Source organism: Lissotriton vulgaris, chromosome 9, assembly GCF_964263255.1.
Source record: "Lissotriton vulgaris chromosome 9, aLisVul1.2, whole genome shotgun sequence".
NCBI classification, from domain to species: domain Eukaryota; kingdom Metazoa; phylum Chordata; class Amphibia; order Caudata; family Salamandridae; genus Lissotriton; species Lissotriton vulgaris.
Genome location: NC_141697.1, coordinates 1,164,867,868 through 1,164,892,114, shown reverse-complemented (window position 1 = coordinate 1,164,892,114; position 24,247 = coordinate 1,164,867,868). Strand labels below are relative to the sequence as shown.

The following is a 24,247-nucleotide window of genomic DNA, read 5'->3' as shown; positions in this document are numbered from 1 at the left end:
TAAAAAATAAAAAATCTGTACAAGTCAAACTCCAGCGAAAGCTCAGGTCTCCCACTATTGCGAGATTTGCTGTCCGGCAGGAGTCGCAAGCTCTCTGAAATCAATGTTGCCCTCCACATCCAAGGGTAATTTCATGCTCACCCTCTTGATGTTGGAGGCTTCGACCTATAGGCAGGAAGAAGCCCAATCCAGGTCTTATGCGCTCTACGTAATACTTCCAAAGGCCTTAGTGAGGACATGCATTCCTAGGGCATCACAGGACTGCACACGCCAGAGGCAAAGACTCAGCAGGCTTCGGAGGCCTGAAGAAAAGACTTCCAAAAGCACTCTTCCACAACAAACCCCAAAAATATAAATTGTAGGGGAAAAGGCGGGGTGCGCTCACAGCTATGTTCCACTAACTATCAGCTCTTGCACCATCAACTCTAATGTGACCCTCTAAGCGAGCCCTGCTGAGAAATGTGGAGATTAAGCGGAGTTTGAGGGTAGTGTTAGGCTTCAGCGAATGTTATGAGCTAAGTTCAGTCTCAGTACTTCATTCCATTGGACAGATTGTGCACCCTTCCTCTAAAAGTCATTGAGGCCTTCTCTTGTAGGGCCCGATTCACAAAACTAACTTAAGACAAAATCCTAAACTTACTACTTTTGGTATTCACAGAAGTTAGGATTTGTCTTGAGTTTGTCTTAAGACAGACTTAAGTTAGGATGTTGTCTTAAGTCTGTCTTAAGACAAACTTAAGTCAAAATCCTAACTTCTGTGAATACCAAAAGTAGTAAGTTTAGGATTTTGTCTTAAATTAGTTCTGTGAATCGGCCCCCTAGTTTTGTTGACCACTCATAATATCCGAACAGGGAGCAGTCACTCACTTACCTACTTGTTTGGTCACCTACCCCAAAAAGCCCAATTGAAGCAGCCAACATAAAACGCTTGCTTCATTCAATAAAACCGCTATCATTTTAATTGACCAATTACATTGTGTGGTGTATTTCAGCCTCAAAAGATCTTCAAATTCTCAAACCTTAAAGGACGCAGACAGATACACCTCAAGCATTCCAAAATGGTTTATTGCAGCCCAGACAAGTCAGTTGCAGCGAGTGAAAGGTAAACTTAATTGGATTGAAAAATAATTTTAGCTGATTGTCCTGTGCTTCATTACTACATAGAATATTTAACATATGTACTGCATGGCCGTACACTAAGCACCAGAACACCTTTTTCTATTCCTTAGTGCCAAAAATAAATGAATTAACGAGGCTACGGTGCGAACTTTCTACATCCATTTTTACCTGGTATCACAGTTTCATCAGGTATCTTGTCGACTTCTAAAATAAAATCTTCTTTGAAGAAGAGGTACCCCACGATGGAGAAGAGGTAGACCAGAATGAGAGCTAGCACCGCCGTCAGGATGATGGAGCGACCGTTCCTGGTGACACTCTTGATCACGTTCAGCAGCGTCTCTTCTCTGTAGACCAGGTCAAACAACTGCAAGATGGGGACACGGGCATGAAAGGTGGTAAGAGAAGGAGCTAGTGGAGGACACGCTACTCATTGGATGCTACACTCAAGACTAAGATTACATTCCTAAAAGGACACAGGAGGCAATAAACTGACTGGAAAAGCAGTATAATATGATCTGCATTAGCTTCAGTTTGTTGAATGATGAGGAAGCTCTGACTGACATAAAAGGCAGCGAATAAAACATGACTGGCATCATTGTGTGTTCTGCATTGCTTTACCATCTCTGGAAAAAATTATGAAAGAACACCCTAAAAGTGATGAGACATTCCAAAGACATTAAAAGCTGACAGGGCTATTAGTTCCTTATTTAGAGCATACATACAACACAAAAAGTGATCAATGGAACGCCTAAATTAATCTCAGACACTTGCAATCACTCTGGCCGCATTCCAGTCCATCGTTATTTCGCTCCTTCGTGCCATTACAGACAGGGATCAACCATACACTGTCTTTGCCCCATCCCAAAATAGATGGTCAAGCCGGAAGAGCATGGCCAGGTCCCCTCTGAAAGTGAACAGGAAACCACAGACCAATGTGAGCCTTCCTATGCTTACCAAGTTACAGCTTGACCCCCAACAGCATAGCGGGTTCACAACCGAAGCCAAGCCAAGCCAAGCTATAACCCTCCTACGTTGCATATAAAGCAATAAAGAAATGCTTAGACCATAAACTGATTTAGCAAAAAGTTCTTTTGGACAGGATATGCACAGGCAAACACCATCTTATGCAATGCATACAGCATAGGAGACCAAGAATAGATCGATTCTTATAACCATAAGAACAATGCGTGGCCAACTACTACAGTAAGGAATATGATGGGAGGATGAGACTTCCCTAGATCTGTTGAACCTAATTGTGATACTCCTATGACATGAACACCATTGGGAGAGCAAATAGGCTAGAAAGGTGTGCCCAGTGTAATATAGATACTATATTCTTCACCTTTAGAGAAAATTAAATGAAAAGGTTACCCATGTTTGTTAATGCGCTTTCTGGTTCATACTCCATCTAACCGCAGAGTCCTCACCTTGAAAATATGCTCCTATAGGTCAGAGTGGATTTGGAAACTTAAAAGCAGTACTCCTGCGTGCTGGTAGGTGGCGTCGTACACCTCTGGACAGACGTCGTTCCACATCAGAACCGACTAGCAGGGTCACATATCAGCTCTACCCAGGAGGTCTGACATCAGTTTCTTTAAAATGCTTCCCTGCACTATCGGATGCAGAGCCCAGGGGCAAATTAGCTTGACCAGTGTGCAGATCTCCAACTTAGGAACGTCATAGGAGACGGATGTTTCCACAGAAGGCAATGATGGGAGGGCAGTGGGGAATCTGCAATTAGAAGTATACATCAGGACGAGCGTTTTCAAAGATAAGTAACATTCTTATGATGGATACTGCCAACTGCAGATTATTCACTTAGTGAATAGATACCAATGCCATTGGTCAATAAGGGGTTTGTAGGCAGGCTAACCTATACAGTGCTGCAGCAACAAATGATGGACGGAATGTTGAATAAATCAAACACTCACCCCCAGTCAGGAGATCTGGGCTAAATCCATCTTTATTTTACTCACTACGTCACCCCAATTGGGACCCAAACATAAGCAAATCAATCTTGACCCTGCTCCTCAAGGAAACTGTCCAGCCCAAACTGCCAAGCCAGGTCCTCCTTGGACCAAAAACAAGCATCCTGGGACCCGTTTTGTGGTATCACGCCTCATCAGCCAGGCTAACTTTAATCCAGTGAAACAGCAAACAAGGGACCTCCTCAACCTCTCTGAACTTTCAATATTGTCTCGATACAGTCCCCCATGTTGTCCTTAACCAACGCCTCCACAGTCAGGAATTTGTAGAACAGTCATTCAATAGATTAGATCCTTTCTCACCGAACACACACACACATCAGCTAGCTCCCTACACTTCCAAGCCCAACGAGCTGATGTGCAGAGTCCCCTAGGAATGATCACTCACACCCGGCGCTCTTCAATATTTACATGGCCGCAAAAACCAGCATGATGCAAACCTTTGGAATCAACATCTCATATATAGATGACAACTCATCCTCTACCTCCCCAGGGACACCAACACCCAAGCAAAGTTCATGTCAGAAGTTGCCCTCTGACTAAAATAAATGTACTCAACCTCAACTCTGGCAAGGCGGAGGTAGTACTATTCAGAAAGGACTCAACTCTATGGTCCTCAGCCTGGTGGCCATACAAACTTGGTTCCACTCTCACCACATGCAGAGAAGCCAAGAACAAGGGAAGCGTGGTCAACAAACTATAGTCAGCCAAGACATATCTGTCACCTCTTCCTGCTTCCAAACCCTCTATGGTCTTAGGTTAATCTTCATCTGGCTTCCACTCTCCTACCAAACAACGACCCAAGCACTCATCACCAGCAAGGTAGACTAAAGAAACCCAGTCTATGTTGACATTTCCACCCAGCTCACCTAGCGGCTCCAGATCATTTTGCATACAGCAGCAAAACTCACAACCAACCTCCCTACATGTACCCACATCACCTACCTCTGAGACCTCTACTGACTCCCCAAACACAAACATTAGTGTTCAAATTACTCACACACAAAACTCTACACAATTTAAACCTCACACGTTTGAAGAACTGCTTTATCTTCTACACCCTCACTAGACACATCCGCTCAGCAAACCACCTGCTCACCACTGTAACCAGCAACCAAGCAGCCAGAGCAGACAGCTGCACCTTCTCATACCCGACTCCTAAAGCAAGGAACGTACTCCATGTTCATATCCGAGCCAACAGCTGAATCATATAATTCAGAAATAAACTGAAAATGTGGCTCTTTACATAGGACCCTAAAGGGACAGAACCTCCCAGCACTTATTCATCAGTTTGAGAATACCATCCTGGACAAGATGCAGCATTTTACAAGTACACATAACATAGAAGGAAAATGCCCTGTGCTTCCTCAGAGTGCAGCTGCCATTAGTGATCCGTTGGGCGTCAAAGACCGGTCACCCTGGCGTTCAGCGGTCCCGCCATATGGTTGACAACTAGACAAATGGCCTGACAAGCCAGCCACTTCCACAGATGCAGAGGCTTCTGTCCCAGGACCAAAGACCTCACTCCACCCTTCTTGTTGCAATATTACATAGCAGGGGTGTTGTCTGAGTTTTACTAGTCTCCCTTTGATGCTTGGTAGAAAGGCTTAAACGGATTAGTTACTTGCCTGCAATCCTAGTTCTCTTCCAGGGGTATCCTCATCAAAGTCATAAGCACATGAATATTCCCGCTCATGCGCGGGACCCCGGAAACATCATATATGTGAAAAACCATATATGTAGCTCTACATATATGTATATATACACACACATAAAAGCATACAACACAGCCTTCCTTAGGCATGCTGAACAATGCTGCAAGAGAAGTCTTTGCACATAAATGCATCCCAATAAAGCAGAGAGAAAGAAAGCCTTTGAAAATTGCTTTATTATACAGCAGAAAATGTAATCCTGCAAGGAAAGTGAAAACATTGTTAGCACATAGGCTGCATTGTAGAGGAAACATCAGTGTAGAAAGCTGAAAAGCTAACCCACATAAACAGTAACAATAAACTGGCACCGTGCAATTATAAGGCAGCCACAACCCCTAGCTCCCATCATGCCTCAGGGGTGACAGTTAGGTCAGTTCTTTGCGGATAACCACAGACCATTTTAGAAAACCGATGTACGTATCATGTTCACTTGCCCGGGAGGCGGTGGGTTGCTTATGACTTTGAATGGGATACCCCTGGAAGAGAACTAGGATTACAGGTAAGTAACAAATCTTCTCTTCCAGGGAATTCTCATCAATAGTCCTAAGCACATGATTAGAATAGCAAGCCCATCCCCTCAACCTGCGGGCAAGTAAACAGAACTATTTCGACATACGACATCGCCATTAGGCGAACCCAGTCTCCGAAAAATCCGATCTCAGAAATAGAGGATCCGATGCAGCCGGCTTGTATTTCTTTAAAATACGTGCAGGAGCCGCTTTTGCTGAAGCTAGATAAACATCCATTAGAGGTTCGATGACCCCCGGTACCAAGGGGAGCAGCTGTCTTGACACAGATCTTTGATGTAGCGTCTCAAAGATAATGGACGTAGTCGTCTGAGTAGTGGCCATGGCAATGCCCAACTTCTGTGCCCCCCCTGTTAAGCACATCATGGAAAGTGTTCACGTCGTCAATGGGTGACACTCTGCTAGGCGGACTATCTGTGAGGGTGGGAGAGTAATCCCTCTTAGATGAGTGCGTTGATGACGACCAAGATGGTGTACGCCTCCTTTTGCGATGGCCATGTGCAGGCCGTCGATCAGGGGATCTCCCCCGGTGCTCTCAGGTGCGAGTGTTAGGTGACTTGTCCACTTCTTGCACCAATCGCTGCAAAGGAGATCTATGCAACGGGCTTGAGTATTCAGCTGCCCTTTGCGTAGCACCTGCCGATGCTGGCTTCCAGAGATGTAGGGGTTGCAGCCATCTGGGAGAGAGATGCACCGAAGGGGATCTCTGCCTCCTCTGAGAACTTCTTGGAGGAAAACATGCAGGTTCTTTGGAATGAATGGATGCACTGGGAGATGACGCAATTGTCTGTGGGGAACCTCCGATAGAATGCGAAGAAGCCCATTGTCTTAAATGCGACCTCCGGCGTGAAGATCAATGAGATGTCGCTGGCGAGGGCCTTGACGTTGATCTGCTCTGTGTCTCCATAATGGGAGAGACTCTGGATCCTAAACATCTCCTCAACGTTGGTCTTTCTGAATGCCTCGACATTGAGTCAGAATGCCTCGAGCCTCTAGATCTTGTTCTTGAGAGCGAGCGTGCCAGCGATCTCCCTGATGACCGGTTCGACGGAGAAATCCTCCTCTAAGTCGAACGATCCCTCGACGTAGACGTCCTTGGCCTCGACGTCGAATGTGACACCGGAGGTGATCTAGACCTCGAGGTCGAACGTCGCCTCTACGCCGACGGAGGTGATGGTACCTGTTTCGACGCCGAACACAGTCTGGATGATGTAGACGGAGAGGGATGCTCCTACGCCGGTCGCTGATAAACATGCAACGGCGGAGCTTGACTATGTCGACAATCGCCTGGTTGACGACGACAGATCTATGCTTCGATGTCGATCGCCGGTGACCCTGCAACAACAAAGCATGCCTTGACGTCGAATGCCGCCGCGACAACGGAGACCTGTCTCTCGACATTGTGCGAGCCCGCACCAACGGAGATCGCTTTTGGAAAAGGGGGTGGTGATGGACAGTTTCTGAATGATGCAGAAAACTCTTACCCAGTCAAGAGATCAGGGCTTGATCCATCACCGTTTTTTAGCTCACTGCACCATCCCAGCTCAGAACCTGGCTACATGCAAATTAGTCTGTTCCTGTCTCAGTGCATGATGTGAACAGGGCAAACCAAACTACCAAGCCAATTCTTATACTGGGATCACTGCCTGGCCGACGACGGTGGAGGTATCGACGTACCTGTGATCCTCGACAACGACTGGTCTTCTCTCGACGGTGAGCCCGCCGTCGATGGTCTTTTCATCACGTTTTCGATGCTGAAGAAGGGATTCGAGGCTCCGAGCCAGACGCTGATGGAGAGCACACTGGGATCTTACTTGTGGATGCTCTCTCCTTCAGCGGTGACCTGCCTCTGGAGGAAGATCTTCTCTCTACCAGCCCATAGAGGTAAATCCTCTCTCTGTCCTTCAAAGTTCTTTTGGAGAGGAGCTGGCAATGCTGGCAGGTGTGAGGATCATGATCAGAAGGCAAACATAAAATACAGACCGAATGAGTCTGTTTTTGCCTTCTTTTTGCCACAGGAGGGGCGAGGATCAAAAAGGGAAGGCATTTCTGTGTGGAAAACAATGCCCAAAACCTTCAAAAACTGTTGAAAAGTACTTCAACACTGAAAAAACGTCTAAGTAAAAAGGAAGAAGTAGAGCTGTAGAGACCAGGGTCCTGTCAGAAGGAGCCAGAAAGAACAACTGACCTAACTGTCACCCCTGAGGCTTGATGGAAGCTAGGGGTCATGGCTGCCTTAAAGGCACAGTGCCCAGTTTATTCTTACTGTTTATGTGGGTTAGCTTTTCCGCTTTCTACACTGTTTTCTCTACAATGCAGCCTATGTGCTGAAAATGTTTTCACTTTCCTTGCAGGATTCCATTTTCTGCTGTATAATAAAGCAGTTTTCAAAGGCTTTCTATCTCCCTGATTTATTGGATTTTAATTATGTGCAAAGACTTCTCTTGCAGCATTGTTCAGCATGTATGCTTTTATAGGTGTATATACACATATGTAGGGCTACAAATATGTTTTTTCTCATATATATGTGTGTTTCCAGGGTCCCGCGCATGGGCGGGAATATTCATGTGCTTATGACTATTGATGAGGATCCCCTGGAAGAGAACACCATGTTACTCCATTAAGGTGATCTGGAGGGAGGTTTCATCCGGGCAACATTGTCCTCTGACCACCACCTCTCGCAGATTGCCTTCCAGCCCAGTAGTAATGTGTCACCACTGTCAGCTAGGAGAGGTATAAAGAGAAGGGTCTGGCACTGATCCAATCGCAATCTAGCAGTCACCACTGCAGAGATTGTTCTAAGGTTTTGATGAGAGCTTCTCCAGTTACTTCTACCTTCCATGCCAATCTTTAATATACCAGAGGGAAACTATACGCCATACCACTTTCAGATTTGATCTATTACATCAAGTATCGCGTCCAGAAAAATTGCTCAAACGGCCCAGTACCACACCAGTGTTCCCATATACAGAGAGTAAGCCTTGAAAAAGTTACATTCATGTAACGAAACACGTGCTGGCTGCCATCAGCTGTTTGTCAACCATCACGACCAGGAAGGCCCTAGGATTAGGAACTCCAGTCATGCCACTACTGTTGATTTGGCTTGTAGTGCTCAAATAATTTGTGATGCATGTACATAATGTGAACATGACAAATCTTGGGCCTGGGCAGGCTTAAGACCCTCCGTGAATATGTTGGTCTTTACTTCCATGCTAGGGAGCTGCAGTTCCAGGAATGGTGCAGCCCTTCGCATGACAATGGTGTAAGAAGCACTCTCCTCTTGCAGTACGAGGGGAGTACTGTGCAATGTCTTGGGCAGTGTCCAGGCCACTGGCATCCTGTAGTTCTTTATACCAATTATCCTCATCATACTGTGGAACAAATATGTCCCTTTAATCAAAGCTGATCTTATCAAAGTCTAAACCAAAGAGCTGGTGTAATGTATGAGCTCTTCTGTTCACCAATGTGTCACAGTCGGAAGTGTTGCCTATTAATTGCTTTCCAGTGGGAATTGGAACACTGTCTTAGACTACGAGTGGTGGATCCTACTCCGGCCCTGCCAGCATCAGCACTGGCATCGATCACTAACGAACTGGCTCGGAGTGGCGCCAAAAATAGTCTTTACCAAAGCTGCTGTGGTATTCGAAGCAGGTTAAGAGGAACATACTGCCCCAAGGACAAACTCACGGTAAGAATACAGACTGGAGGTCTCTGAATCCTTGGGGCACCAGAAGTGGTGCAAATATGCCTAGCATTGCCTCGTAGATGGTCTCAGTCTGCTCCGACATCGCTGACACACCCAGAAATGTGGGTTGCATTGAAACTAAATTTAGGATCCGCTCTGGGAGCGAGATTGTGGCACATTGACACCACTGTACCCTCTCTGCAAATTGAGTGGCAGAGTATCCATCACACAGGAATGAGATTTTCCTTTCAATTTCATCCGGTCACAGTGCAGTCTCTTCGGAAGTTTGGTGACCGTGTTTCTCCTTGTGGTCTCATATGGCCTTTAAATTCATTTGGGCTCAGTTGTCGCAGGTCCTTGCATTGTCTTCTGACTCCAGGCTCCACAAGCATACGTTGTTGGGGTCTATCAGAGAAGTTTGTTTGAGACAGTCCCTACAAGGTTTAAACCCGGTTGTTTTGAGAGGCGACATATTTCCCTTGCACACTGGTTAAAAGAGTTTTGTGAAAAATATTGTTAAAGACTAAAGGTGTAGAGTTTCACATACGTGTGTGAAGGTGCTGGAAGAAAGGCAATGGACATCAGCACGCCTTGGTGGCAACTTCAATGCTTTCTGCCATAACACTTTTAGAGAGGAACCATAATCGGGTGAAGCCTACAGGCGCATAGGAGTGTGGCTTTTAAAACACTGGATCCAGTCGGACGCTTGGGCAGAATATTCACAAGGTGAGGAATCTGCAGTTAGAAGCATCCATCAGAAATATGCGATACTCAATAATTGAGTACTTCTGCTTCAAACATCATGACCACACCTTTATGGGATAGATAGGATATGCGACTTCCGCATACAAAAGACAAATTCCTCAACCCATCAATGGATGGTATACTTCACTACAGATGGTACACAGCATGTTCGCACACCTAGAGAACACCATAGGAAAGAAAATGCACTTTGACTTTTTAATGGAGATACCAGGAGCTTCCCTGAACTACACATGGTTTTGGTTTTTAACTGCCTTAAGTTTGTTCCAAAAAAGGACAAACTGCTTTAAACATCAGTCACAAAAGGGAGAGTTGCGTATATACACATTTCATTTCTCTAAGTGTGTGGTACAATCAGGAGCTCAATAAACAGTGCAAATGTGTGTGATGGGACAAGGGATTGAGAAGAGGTTGGCATGCAAAGACAAGACCTAAAGTTGGGTTGTTTCCTTGGGGAAGAGGGGTGATAAACTGAAGTGCAATGTAATGAGATTAAGTTATGGTGGTAGGGGCAGTTTACTTACCAACAAACTATAGAAGAATTCATGGACAAAGACGCCCATGGCACAGATCATCAAGTACAAGAGATGATACAGGAACTCCACATCTAGAATCATCGCTCCATACCCTCTAGTGAAGGTCCCCCGGTTACCAACAAAACTCGTCAGGAAAATTATTTTATTACAGACCTGCAAGGGAAATCAGCATAAGTGTTAGCGCGGGAGCACACCAGCCATGCAAAAAGGCACAAACGAAAAGATGCCCAACACAAACTAGAGGATGCATTGTGGGGCCTAACTTCATTGAGTGAAGAAATTCACACTAAGTTTGTAGTCAAGTGGAGAAAGCAGAAATATAAAGGCCGATGTAAGAGTCCAAAAGGGTGCCAGAGAGTGGATACAGGTTGTCCACAAATGAAGAGCGAACTGGTATGCAGATTACCCTCAAAGAACAGGAGGTAGAGCCCTCTAGAGTAGGTTGTGAGGAAGTAGTATCTACTCGGATTCTGGTTCAAGGGTTAAATAGAAGGACCTGACTAGAGGAAACCCAGGACTCTATAAAGCAAGAGCCCCTGCACGCTGAACACAAACACTTCATGGAAAATGCCTGGATCCATTTCTTGTAGCACACACTGGCCAAACTGCTTCTTGCCCCCAAATACAGCAGCGGCCAAAACAACTCTGGCGAAAAAACTTCATTATTTTTGCAGAACTCTATGGTCAATCTTCCTGAATGCCAAGTAAATTTCTATAGTCCATAACGAAAGAGAAATTGAATTTACAATAGGGTGGGCAGAACCGAAATCATCTCACCCTCTCCTCTCTCCACACTAAAGAGATTTTAATGTCCTAATGCTTTCTCTACTTCCCCACTCGTTTGTGAGTATTTATCACTCATGCAATTTCTGATCTACACCACATAGAGATTACTAATTTTCTGTATGATATTGTCTTACCTTCGCCCAACTGCACCAGCTACTAGATTATGAGTAGGCCTGGGTGGAGGTCCAGGCTTCCGCATGCCCCAAAACACTCCACAGTGCTAGAGGGGTTCATCAAGCGGCAGAATGCAATATGTCGCTCTGATTTTTAGAGCTGGGTGTTTGTTCCGTGCTGTAAAATCAGGGCAAACGGCACCACACACAGCGCAATAGGTGTTGCTTCTTACGTACGTTCTACTCTAGCAGGAGCTTCCTCAATGCGAACAGGCGTAGAGTAAGTACTCCGCACTCTACGTGGAGCGAGAAAAACTCTGCAAACTCCGTGAGCGGAGAGGAATTTTCAATGTAATGTAGTTCACCTCTTTCATCAACTATCAAACATGTTTTGCTGCTCATTTAATCTGCGTAAATTGTTTTCTCGTTCGTTTGCTTTTAAACTATGCTCAGTGCATGGAAGCAAACAGACGTGAAATTTCTTTTTTTTCTTACTTATTGCAGTGAAACTCTGCCCGTATTTCTCTCACAAACACTGTACAGTGCTCTTCAGCCGGGTGATTCGAGTTGGCACTTACAAAATAATATAAAAATAGTAGGGCACGTTTTAGATGGAAATGTATTGATCTCTGTTAATGAGAAGAGAGGCCCACTGTTCAAGTTATACTGTTTGCACTCGCAAGCCACTGTGGAAGGAGAGAAATGGCGCCTGCACCAGTGCCGACATACACCCCCTTGGCGCCGTGACAAGTCGGAGAGGTCAGGAGAATACTGCGGGTGCCGCCCCCCTGTGTGCACCAGCATCTCTCTACACACCGGGCAAAATGAGTGTAAACACAACTGGATCCCACATGAGGACCACGAGGGACACCAGTCCGAGAGCAGCGGACTCCTGGGAAAGGCCGGGCCAGAGAGTTTCTAGGACATCAGGACTAACCAAGCCATCCTGAACCTGCACTGATTGAAGAAACCAGCAGGAAGTGACGGATCCCTCGCTGTTTACGGAAGAGTGCCTGCACAGCAACCATATTTATAGTACAAGAAAGGACATCTCCTCAGGATAACCCTTAAAGGACACCGAGAAGGGCCAGTTTTACTCTCTACCAGGTCAGTGCTTTTCCCAAAGCAGACAGTACTCGCAGAACATACCGTAGTATCACCGATATATGCCAGGATTCTTGTTATAGCAAGAAAAGAGTAGCTAGCTTCCTAGGCGCCACCAGCATGGAAACATCTAAAGGTCCGAGCAAGCAACAAAAGCTGCTCAACTGCAGAGGATAAATTGTCCCTCGTCCAAAGCATGGCAATGTACTGTTAAGCACCCTCCTCCCCCCCTACACACACACACCTGCCATCTACCCCCTCGGTCATTTTCATTACACAGCGTGTACTTTATCTCCCCTCAGATAAATTGAGAGCCTGGGTGATACAGATTTAGGGTAGAAAATCTATTTCAATCAGCCCTGCTAGTGATTGCCAACCAAAGCATTGCTACACTTTGCCTCGGGGAAAAGTACATCTAATTGTGCATCGGTAGAAAAGACTTCTACACAAATGATGTTGGGGAAGTCAACACTTACACTTGGGTGGGTGAACTGGGTGGAGAGGGGCGAAGAGGATGGACTGGCAGAAGCTGAAAATCATTTAAAGTAACTGGCCTATGAAATAACTGAAAAGTTGCTTCATACTTACATTAAAAGCACCCAGAAGGAATAGAGTCGGCTGCAGACCCACAGAAAAGATCAGCCTTAAAATGGTGGAGGCTATGAGAGCCCGGATTCCATGGGGTTTTGGAAGGACCAAGACTATAGTCAGCGATATCAACATGGCAGTCCAGAGCAAGCCTGACAAGTGCGGATCCAATGTTCCTAGAAGGCAACAAGAGAATGATTCAGCATCTTAAATAGGTCCTTGGAGCACTTTCAAAGAATGCAGTCAACCTAGAGTGTGGACACTGGAGCAATGACTCAGTGAAGATTGAAACAGCTAGCCATAGGTTAGATGGCAAGGAATACAAGGGGACACAAACTGGTCATTATCACAACAGCTAGGGAGAGGAAGTCAAAGCATCATTCTTAGAGAGCAGATGCCAAGTTGGGATCATGTTGGGTTTATGCAGGAGTCAGCGCGTTTCTTGAAATTGCAGACTAAAAACTGTATATTTTCTGCCCATTCCATTTGTCTTCATTGGTACATTTCATGTAGGCTCTATAAGCCAAAGTACCTTGGTGTGCTGTTTGTTTTTACCTGCTATTGCTAAAAGGTTGAGTGTAAAGTGACTTGAGTTTAAATGTCTGATTTACTTATCGCCTTGCTTTGAAAAGCAAGCTGCGATACTTCTGGTCAATTAAGTAGTTGTATTACATTAGAGTTTGATTACATTGATGTACAAATGTTTTAATTTGTAGTCATAGCAAAGCCGTTTCACATAGTTCTTCTAGTACTTTAGTAAAATAGGATGTTTTTAAAAAACATTTGCATCAGTCATTAAATTGTGACTTTGTCATTGCATTTTGACGTTCGATTCTTCTGCCCCATGATATGCAATCCTTTTTAAAAAGTGTGAAAGTGAGCTGATTTGATCCACCATTAGAGTTTTTGCCAATTAGTGGGTGTTGCATCTGTTTGAGAAGATGAAATCTGGGTCTCTGGAGTGACCGTTCTGGTGCTCGAATCCATAAACAGTGATCAAGAAACCACTTCCTTCACACACTGCTGGATTTATGAGCTGACAAGAGGACAGTTAATGGCAGTGGTTCCCAAACTTTTTTGACCCGTGGTTCCTGTGACCTATTGGGCATTGGCTCCCCATTAGGTTACTTTTTTGGAGTGGTAGCTGGGGGTTGGGGGGTGGTAAGCCTTGCCTCTGGAGTGCTTCAATTGTTCTCCCTGAAAATAACTGGGATGAAGTCGATGAAGATCGAATCATAGATGTAAATCTATCCACTCCACTGCGGAGCCCATGCAGTATTAACAACTGATTGGAGGGACATTGGGTTCTCAGAGAACCGAACTGATACTGCATTGGAACGAACCTCCTGAGGCGGAAAGCCGGGAGTCACGCCCTCTAGAAACAGAAATTTGATTTTAAAACCTGTGTAAAACTGCTTTTATCTCACTTGGCACCAACTCCCCAGCACTTACTTGCATCTCTAAAAACAGCAGATCTTAACGCTGTTAGGGGCAGAAATCGCCCGCAAGCCGCCATCACCGGCCTAGAGGAGACACGGGACACGCCCACCCCTGGTGGCCACGCCCTCCCCTCACTAAGTATAAATACGAGCACTGAATTCTAGCGCCGCATTATACACGAACCTCCTGAGGTGGAAAGCCGGGAGTCATGCCCTCTAGAAACGGAAATTTGATTTTAAAACCTGTGTAAAACTGCTTTTATCTCACTTGGCACCAACTCCCCAGCACTTACTTGCATCTCTAAAAACAGCAGATCTTAACGCTGTTAGGGGCAGAAATCGCCCGCAAGCCGCCATCACCGGCCTCGAGGAGACACGGGACACGCCCACCCCTGGTGGCCACGCCCACCCCTCTAAAGCACCATCTCCATCTATAAATCATGTGTCAGAGCAGGCAGCGCAGCGGACGAGCGCAGCGGGCGCGACGATGGCGCAGCGGGCGCGACGATGGCGCGCTTAAGGCAAGCTAGTCTGCGCTCGTCCGCGCTAGGCAGAGCGCAGAGCCTAGCCATACTACTAAATCCAGCAACCAGACACGGAGATCTGAAAGGGATGAACTACTCCACCTCAATAAAAAGGTACACGACTCATGCCTACATGGCCTATCCGCTGACCACCCTCCTAGCCGTTGTTCCCACTGCCCATACAGACTCACACCCATTATACCTAAATTGCCTTCCCCTATCCCTATACGAATGGCCCTTATTAACTGCAGATCTCTCCCCAAGCACTCAACAGAAATCCATCTTCTGCTGGAAAATTATAACTTAGAAGTGCTCTTTCTAACAGAAACGTGGCTAGGACCGGACTCAGACCCTGACATTGTCAACTCCCTTCCCTCAGGCTTCCTCATTCATCGTATAGATCGCCCCAAGGGAAAGGGGGGGGGGGGCATTGCCATAATTCATAAAGACCAGTTTTCATGCCGTCTCCAAGGCAGTCCCCTTGTTGACTGCGAAAACGTCATGTTCTCCATCCAGGTCTCCCCTTGTCAATCCATATCCGGCTTCCTCATCTACCGCCCCCCAGGACCACTAGGTCATTTTTGCGAATCCCTTACGGAGCATTCTTACACTCTGGCCGCTACCAGCTCTTCATGCTTGATCCTGGGTGACCTGAACATCCATTTTGACAAAAAGGAAGTCAAACCTACTGCTGACCTGATAGCAGACCTCGAAACCCTTCAATTAAAATTACTAGGCCATCTTCCCACTCACACCTTAGGACATCTGTTGGACCCGGTCTTTACCAACATCAACGATCTTACTGTCCTCGACCCCATTCCAGTCCCTTGGACTGACCATCTCCTTGTCCCTTTAAACTGGCAGATCACCCGCGCTCCTCGTCCCACTGCCCCTCCTAGCAAACCTTCACGATCCTGGTCTAAACTAGATGTAGAAATCTGGAAACAACATCTAGAGAGCTCCCCGCCTGCACTCGACAACAACCCCATCAGTGCTGACGCAGAATTCTCAGCATGGATAGGCAACTCCCTGGACAAAACTCTCCCCAAAAAAATCTCTTGTAATCCACGGAGTAAAGCCACCTCCCCCTGGTTCACTGATGAATTGCGGCTCCTAAAAAAAGCCTGCAAGAGATCAGAAAGAGAATGGAGGAAAAATTTTGACCACACCAGGAAAACCGAATACAAGACAACTCTTCTCACCTACAAAAAAGCAATCAAAGCCGCACAAATCAACTACTTTGAGGATAAAATAAAATCATCCACCAATTCATCCCGAGAAACGTATCTAATAGCCAGGAAACTCCTGAAAATACCAGAGTCCCCTCCCCGGTTGAACCCTCAGACACTCGCTGCAATGAACTTGCGGAATTTTTTAACTCAAAAATTGTCAACATAATCAAATCACTTCCCCCTACCCCTCTGAACGCCCTTACAGCCCTCCCGGACCTCAACCCGCCCACTCCACCACCAATAGTATCTACCACTCAGCTGTCAGCCTTCACCCCGCTTACAACTAACACTACCCTCCTCTTACTCAACTCCATTAAAAGTGGTAGTCCAACTGACTCTGCTCCACTTAATATTCTGAAACTAGTCGGACCTACTATTCTACCCTATCTGACAAAACTTATCAACAATTCACTCATCCTAGGCATCGTCCCTCCCAGCTGGAAAAGAGCAATGGTGAAAGCATTGCTCAAAAAACCTCACCTTGATCCACTGAAACTCGGCAACTACAGGCCAATTTCCCTACTCCCAGGCATCAGCAAAATAGCTGAGAAACATGTTAACCAAAATCTTTCCCAATACCTCGAATCTAACAAACTACTGGAACCCTCCCAAACGGGATTCAGGCCTGGCCAGAGTACCGAGACTGCAATATTGGCGGTAGTCGAAGAGGCAAGGAAGATCACAGACTCAGGGGGATCAGTGGCAGTGATCCTCCTGGACCTCAGCGCTGCCTTCGACACCGTCAACCACTCAATCTTGATCCAAAGACTCAGTCATCTTGGAATTGCAGGAACGGCTCTGGCTTGGTTAGAATCCTTCCTTAAAAACAGATCCTTCCAGGTGACAGAAGGCACCTTTACGTCCAGACCTACAGCTATCAATTGCGGGGTACCCCAGGCCTCATCTCTGAGCCCAACCCTTTTTAATGTTTATATGTCCCCCCTTGAGAAAGTCGTCGCCCCTTACGGAATCAAACTTCTGACCTATGCTGACGACACTCAACTGGTGGTCTCCTTAAACCAGCAAGACCACTCCGTTCCCAACCTCCACACCTGTTTAATCGAAATAACGAAATGGATGAGCAGTTCCCACCTCAAGCTAAATAACGAAAAAACTGAGATAATGTTCTTAGGCAACAAATCTCTACACAGCTCCATCTCCGTATGGCCTTCAGCCATGGGCCCTCCCCCTGTGCCCAAACCAGAAATTAAGAGCCTGGGCATTTGGTTAGACGAAGAGCTCAACTTCTCAGCCCAAGCGCGGAAAACCGCTGGAACCTGTCACGGCCTGCTTAGATCAGCAAGGAAAATCCTACCCTTGCTTCCGGCACAATCCCGCAAACTCCTTATCCACGGCCTTGTACTATCCCGTTTGGACTATGGCAACGCCCTGTATCTGGGGGCCCCCCAAAAAGTTCTGGCAAAACTTCAAACGGCTCAAAATGCGGCAGCCCGCATCCTCACAGGAACCCATTGTCGCTGCTCAGCCAAACCCTCCTTGAAGGCCCTACATTGGCTCCCCATTCAAGAGAGAATTCAATTTAAGGCTCTCTGCACGGCCCACAAGATTCTGCATGGCAAGGCCCCGGCCGACTGTTTTCATATAACGCGGCTAAACTTTGGAACTCGCTTCCCTCAAACCTTAGAGCCCAACCTAACCTTCTCTCATTCCGCAGAGCACTCAAAACATGGCTTTTCCCATAAGGCATGTCACACCAGGTTCTTGTTTATCAGCGCTGGGACGCCCATGGGCAGCCATGCGCTCTACAAATCTGCAAAATAAATAAATAAATAAATGGAGTGCTCTTTGAAAGGGGCGTCTTTAGCTCATTCTTCAGCAGGGTTTGTGAGGCCCTGAGATACAGGAATGTTGTTTCAGATCCTGGGTGCATTGATAGAGAAGTCTGCATCTGCAGTCAAGTTTTTTCTATTTTTTGAACATTATTACCTCCAGTCTAATGGTATCAGGTAAACCCTTGTCTAGCTCGCGCCATTTCAACTCTTTCCTCTTTACGAGTGTATTTTGTGTACGTCTTCTGTCTGCTCCTTCGTAACTCCAGACTAATGAATGCGGTCTCATGCCTCCTGTCCGTGTTCATGCCCCCTGACTGTGCGTTCTGGCCTCTTGGCCGTGCCCTCAGGCCTCCCTCGTTCGTGTCCTCAGGCCATCTGTCTCGGCTCTCATGCCTCCAGTTTCATTGTGTGTCTCGGGTAGACGACCACGCCCCTTGTCACTGCGGAAACACCTCGTCTATGAACTTTGTCTGCTCTCTCCTGCCCTTTGAGCCGAGGGTGTGTGGGGAGAGCCCGGTAGCTGCCAGGAGAGCTCAGGGCTCACATTAATGCACAGCAAGCTGCTCCTAGTTCCCAATAATGCACTCTCAGCATCTTTTTGGGGTCTGAGATGACAAGAGCGTGCTGCCTGTGCCTCTCTCTCAGCTCCCAGATGACCATGACATCAATGCTCTGCCAGCTCCTCCCTAAGCTCTCAGATGCATCCCTCTTAGGTCTCTCCCACCACACAGTGTCTTTAAAAAAATGTTTTCCTGTCACCCCGGTTTGGCCATATTTTTGGACTTTGATTCTTTTGGTTTGGGCCTCCACTTTCTGTTGCATCAGTGACATCAGTTCACTTTATTTGCATTTGTTCGGACTTTTGGCCTATGTTTTCTTCCCTTTAGGTTCTGACCCTTGGGGTTGAACTTGTGCTTCTAACGAATGCCATTGCTTTCAGTCTTCTGCTTCTGATCTGTGACAGTTGCTTATGGAAAATTTAATTTGTTTTTAGTTAAATAAGAATCAAAATATTCACTTCTTCTGCAACTTGAATGAACTCAAACATCAACCTGCATTGACTAATGAAGATGTCCTGCCTCCCTCTTAAGAATGTTCAGATAGCCTGTGCATGTTTTTATAACTTGGCATGCAACTGGTGTTTGTGAGTTCATTAATTTGATGCAGTGATAACTAAAGACAAGTACCCCTGAGCATCACTCTGCTTTGAAACTAACTGCACACTACAGACTGAAATGTTTTCTTTCATCTGCCTCAGCTGACTGGATTCCGTTATCACATTCTGGCCAGTGAGAGCTCAGGGAGTGAAACTGGAGCTCTGTGCCTCAGAAAGACATGATTAATGGCCAAATTCATATCAGTTCCAAACTGTACTTGGTGTGCGGCTCCCCTGGCTAGATCCGACGGTGCACTGAGGTGCTGTGGCGCACAGATCAGTGGCGTCACTAGGGGGGTGCGGGGGGTGCGGACCGCACCGGGTGACACCCCTGACATGGGGTGACACCATCAATCAATCAGTTACGCTGTGTATGTAACACAGCTCAGTCTGCGGCCGGCAGGAGCTTAATGATGTAAAGGAAAGCAATTCACTTTCCAACCATCACGTGAAAAACACCACAAGCAAGCACAAAAAAAAATCATCGCAGTGCAAAGATCGAAGTGCTAAACTGAATGGGCATATATAAGTCAAAGGGAAACACTTCTCGGGTATAAAAACAGTTTTCTGGGAAGGGAAGAGGTTACTTGAAATGAGAGGGTTCGGTATTGCTAGTCACTGAATTCAGGCAGGCAATGGACTAAAATTGCCCAGAAAGCTCCCAAGATTGAAATTCCCACAGACAAAAACAGATGACAAATTCCAAGTAATACTGTAGTTAAAAGAAATCGCTTTCTGTAATATCGGCTGTGTTTCGCAGTGCCCCGGGGTGCAGGCGGAGAGGGAGGGATGGTGCAGGCATAGAGGGAGATGGTGCAGGCAGAGGGTGAGATGTTGCAGGCGGAGGGAAGATGGTGCAGGCGGAGGGGAGATGGTGCAGGCGGAGGGGGAGGGATGGCGCAGGCAGAGGGTGAGATGTTGCAGGCAGAGGGTGAGATGTTGCAGGCGGAGGGGAGATGGTGCAGGCGGAGGGGGAGGGATGGTACAGGCGGAGGGGGAGGGATGGTGCAGGCAGAGAGGGAGATGGTGCAGGCAGAGGGGAGATGGTGCAGGCAGAGGGGAGATGGTGCAGGCAGAGAGTGAGATGTTGCAGGTGGAGGGGAGATGGTGCAGGCAGAGGGAGAGATTGTGCAGGCAGAGGGGGAGATGGTGCAGGCGGAGGGGAGATGGTGCAGGCAGAGGCGAGATGGTGCAGGCAGAGGGTGAGATATTGCAGGCGGAGGGGAGATGGTGCAGGCAGAGGGAGAGATGGTACTGGCAGAGGGAGAGATGGTGCAGGGGGAGGGGAGATGGTGCTGGCGGAGGGGAGATGGTGCAGGCAGAGGGAGAGATGGTGCAGGCGGAGGGGGAGTGATGGTGCAGGCAGAGAGGGAGTTGGTGCAGGCAGAGGGTGACATGGTGCAGGCGGAAGGGAGATGGTGCAGGCAGAGGGAGAGATGGTGCAGGCAGAGGGGAGATGGTGCAGGCAGAGGGAGAGATGGTGCAGGCGGAGGCGAGATGGTGCAGGCGGAGGGTGAGATGTTGCAGGTGGAGGGAGAGATGGTGCAGGCAGAGGGGGAGATGGTGCAGGCAGAGGGAGAGATGGTTCAGGCAGAGGGAGAGATGGTGCAGGCGGAGGGAGAGATGGTGCAGGCGGAGGGGAGATGGTGCAGGCGGAGGGGAGATGGTGCAGGCAGAGGGAGAGATGGTGCAGGCGGAGGGGGAGGGATGGTGCAGGCAGAGGGTGAGATGGTGCAGGCGGAGGGGAGATGGTGCAGGCAGAGGGAGAGATGGTGCAGGCAGAGGGAGAGATGGTGCAGACAGAGGGGGCATGGTGCAGGCAGAGGGTGAGTTGGTCCATCCGGTAAGTTGTGAGGGGGTGACACCATGAGTTACCCGCACCGGGTGACACCACCCCTAGTGACGCCACTGGCACAGATTACTGGTGGAAAGATCTAAGAAAGTAGGGTAGCAGCAGGGCTTTAAGTGGGCCGGTCTCACCAGTGCTCCTGCCCGTTCACTACTCCAGCCCGTTCACTACTCCTGCCCGTTATCTACTCCTGCCAATTCACCGCTCCTGCTCATGCCAAATCACGTCTCCTGCCAATTCATCGCTCCTGCTTATGCCTAATCACTTCGCCTGCCCCGTCCACTTCGTCTGCCCCGGTCACCGGTCCTGCCCCTTTCCTGTTGCCTCTCCTGCCCAGTCACTGCTGCTCCTGCCCCGGTCACCGCTCCTGCCCACTCATCTCTCCTTCCCTGTTGCCTCTCCTGCCCAGTCACTGCTGCTCCTGCCCACTCATCTCTCCTTTCCTGTTGCCTCTCCTGCCCAGTTACTGCTGCTCCTGCCCCCTTCACTGCTCCTGTCCCATTCACTGCTCCTATCCGTTCACTGCTCCTGCCTGGTTACCGCTCCTTCTCATGCCTAATCACCGCTCCTGTACCGTCGCCGCTCCTGTCCCTTCGCCGCTCCTGTCCTTTCTCCTGCCCGTTACTTCTTCTGCACGGTCGCCTCTCTTGCCCCATTACCACTCCTTTCCTGTCGCCTCTTCTGTCCCGTCACTGCTCCTGCCCAGTTTACTCTGTGTACAACATTAACAAATTACACAAGGGGGCAAATTGCCCACAGTACTCTGTTTGGGGAAAGCTCCTCTGTAATCACCAACTCTGATCTCACTGGCACATGATATGCTAAAGGCAGAGAGGGCGGGGTCATTGTCATTCCAAAGGGGATAATCAGCCTCAATCAGAATGACAATGGCCTGCCCACAGTCTGAGAGCTCAGGGAGGGGCTGCTGCAGTCTCTGGAATTCAACCGAAAAGTGCAAGCAGCCCCTGGAAGCTGAATGAAAAAGTTTTCGTTTGTCGTCCCGGGACTGTTTTTTGAAAGAAAGAAGTAGGGGAACGGACTGAAATAATTTGTAAAAGTAGGGGCACGCAGTGCCCTTCCGATCCCGCCCACTTCTATCACTGCTTGGCCTTAATCTCTTGGAAGCACTTTGCCTGCTGAGCTATTGGAACACAATGGCACAGAGTACAGTCAGTCAACAAACAGTATGAGGGCAATATGGTGCAAAGTGAACCCCAAACTAGCAAGTAATCAAGATCATGCCATGATCAACCTGATCAGAACTGGTGGCGAGGTCTAGAAGGATGGAGTATAAATGGCTATATCAAGTATCAATAGATGACAGCGTTTTCTACATGATGTATTGTGCAGAAGCCTAACTGCTCGGTATTAATGGGCTGGTGAGGTATTGTGTCATGAAATTTTTCACACATTATTCTGGTAGATTTGCCCAAATGAAATCAAAAACCCATTTACTAAAAGGCCCCATGTTAGGCCTAAAGCTTATGCTGCACGAATACATTTAGTGTACAAATACAGACTTTGGATATACCTCCTGGCATGTAATGCAGATTCAAATTATCACACACTTACACTTATGCAAGAGTACAGCACAGCACAAAGCAAGTGGACGGAATATAACCCTTCAACAGTTTAACAGAAGGAGACACAGGGGTATGCAGTAGTAGGTTCAAAAATGTTTTTTTAGAAAGGAGGCAACATTTGAAAGGGTCGGTGGCACCTGAAAAGGAGAGAGAAATCGGCATACCAGAAGGGAGGGCAATGAAAAGCTTGGCCTGCTGGAGAAAGGTCGATTTACAAAAGGGGGTGGTGATGAACAGAGTGTCTGAATTGAGCAGACCACTCTTACCCAGTCCAAAGATCAGGGCTTGATCCATCACCATTATTTATCTCACTGCCCCATCCCAGCTCAGAACCTGGCTATATGCAAATCAGTCTGTCCCTGGCCCAGTGCATCATGGGAACAGGGCAGACTAAACTACCAAGCCAATTCTTTACCAGAAAGGAGACAAGCTACCGGGGACCGGTTTCTGGCATTTCAGCCTCTTCGGCCCGGCTTGCTTGAATCCTGATGGAGCAGTGAGAAAGGGACTCATGTCTGAGTATACCCTGCCACACCTATAGTGGCCAAAATCGATTTACAAAAGGGGGTGGTGATGAACAGAGTGTCTGAATTGAGCAGACCACTCTTACCCAGTCCAAAGATCAGGGCTTGATCCATCACCATTATTTATCTCACTGCCCCATCCCAGCTCAGAACCTGGCTATATGCAAATCAGTCTGTCCCTGGCCCAGTGCATCATGGGAACAGGGCAGACTAAACTACCAAGCCAATTCTTTACCAGAAAGGAGACAAGCTACCGGGGACCGGTTTCTGGCATTTCAGCCTCTTCGGCCCGGCTTGCTTGAATCCTGATGGAGCAGTGAGAAAGGGACTCATGTCTGAGTATACCCTGCCACACCTATAGTGGCCAAAATCGATTTACAAAAGGGGGTGGTGATGAACAGAGTGTCTGAATTGAGCAGACCACTCTTACCCAGTCCAAAGATCAGGGCTTGATCCATCACCATTATTTATCTCACTGCCCCATCCCAGCTCAGAACCTGGCTATATGCAAATCAGTCTGTCCCTGGCCCAGTGCATCATGGGAACATGCTGGAGAAAGGTGGCAGGTTCAGCCAGCAGCATGGGTTTCAGGTTAGTGGTCAATGGGAGGAACATGTTGGTGTGTGATAAAGAAAGTGGAAGATGTCCTGATTGTTTGAGCTGCAATGAAAAGGAAGCAATGCTCTTGGCAGCGAAAGGAGCTACATAAAGGATAAACTATGGTCACAATGAAAGTCTGCAGGATCCTGGATAGCGCATTAGAACTACTTTGGAGTGGAAATCAAAGTTAAAAATGGTAATATGTGTTGAGGCTGAAGCAATGTAGGAAATTTATGAAGCAAACCAGCCAGGACAGCCTACAAAGATTTGGAGGTGGCTTTGTATGGAGATTCTTTTGTCCTGAATAGTGGGATGATCCAGGGAAACTAACGAAAAGCCCAGGCTGCACAATTGAAGGGTGATATTTGCTGCAGTTTACAAAATAAACCTTATTTAAGACAAAAAGCAAAGCTTCTGCTTATGCTAAGGACACATGCTTTGCCGATGAAGTACACTAAACAGGTAAAGATGTAGGCATGTTTGCTCAGTAAAATAAGATTCACCGCACCAAGTGCCTTAAGGCTTTTATATGAACATTGGAAAGTTTGGTTTATGAAAACCGCTACAGGTATGATTATATCCTAAAGGGGAAGTAGATGTCGGCGGTGTCTCGCATCCAAGATCCCTGCA

The 24,247-nt window shown here is 47.4% G+C and overlaps 1 protein-coding gene across 1 annotated transcript in view; it reads right to left on the bottom strand.

Moving 5' to 3' along the window:
- ITPR1 (inositol 1,4,5-trisphosphate receptor type 1) overlaps window positions 1-24,247 on the bottom strand; it is a 1,666,678-nt gene that overhangs the window by 257,043 nt on the left and 1,385,388 nt on the right. Inside the window, exons 52-54 of the mRNA XM_086939209.1 lie at window positions 12,918-13,093; window positions 10,315-10,479; window positions 1,288-1,483 (exon numbers count right to left, since the gene is read on the bottom strand). Of these exons, the coding sequence (XP_086795335.1) occupies window positions 1,288-1,483; window positions 10,315-10,479; window positions 12,918-13,093 (537 nt within the window). The remainder of the gene's footprint in view (window positions 1-1,287; window positions 1,484-10,314; window positions 10,480-12,917; window positions 13,094-24,247) is intronic.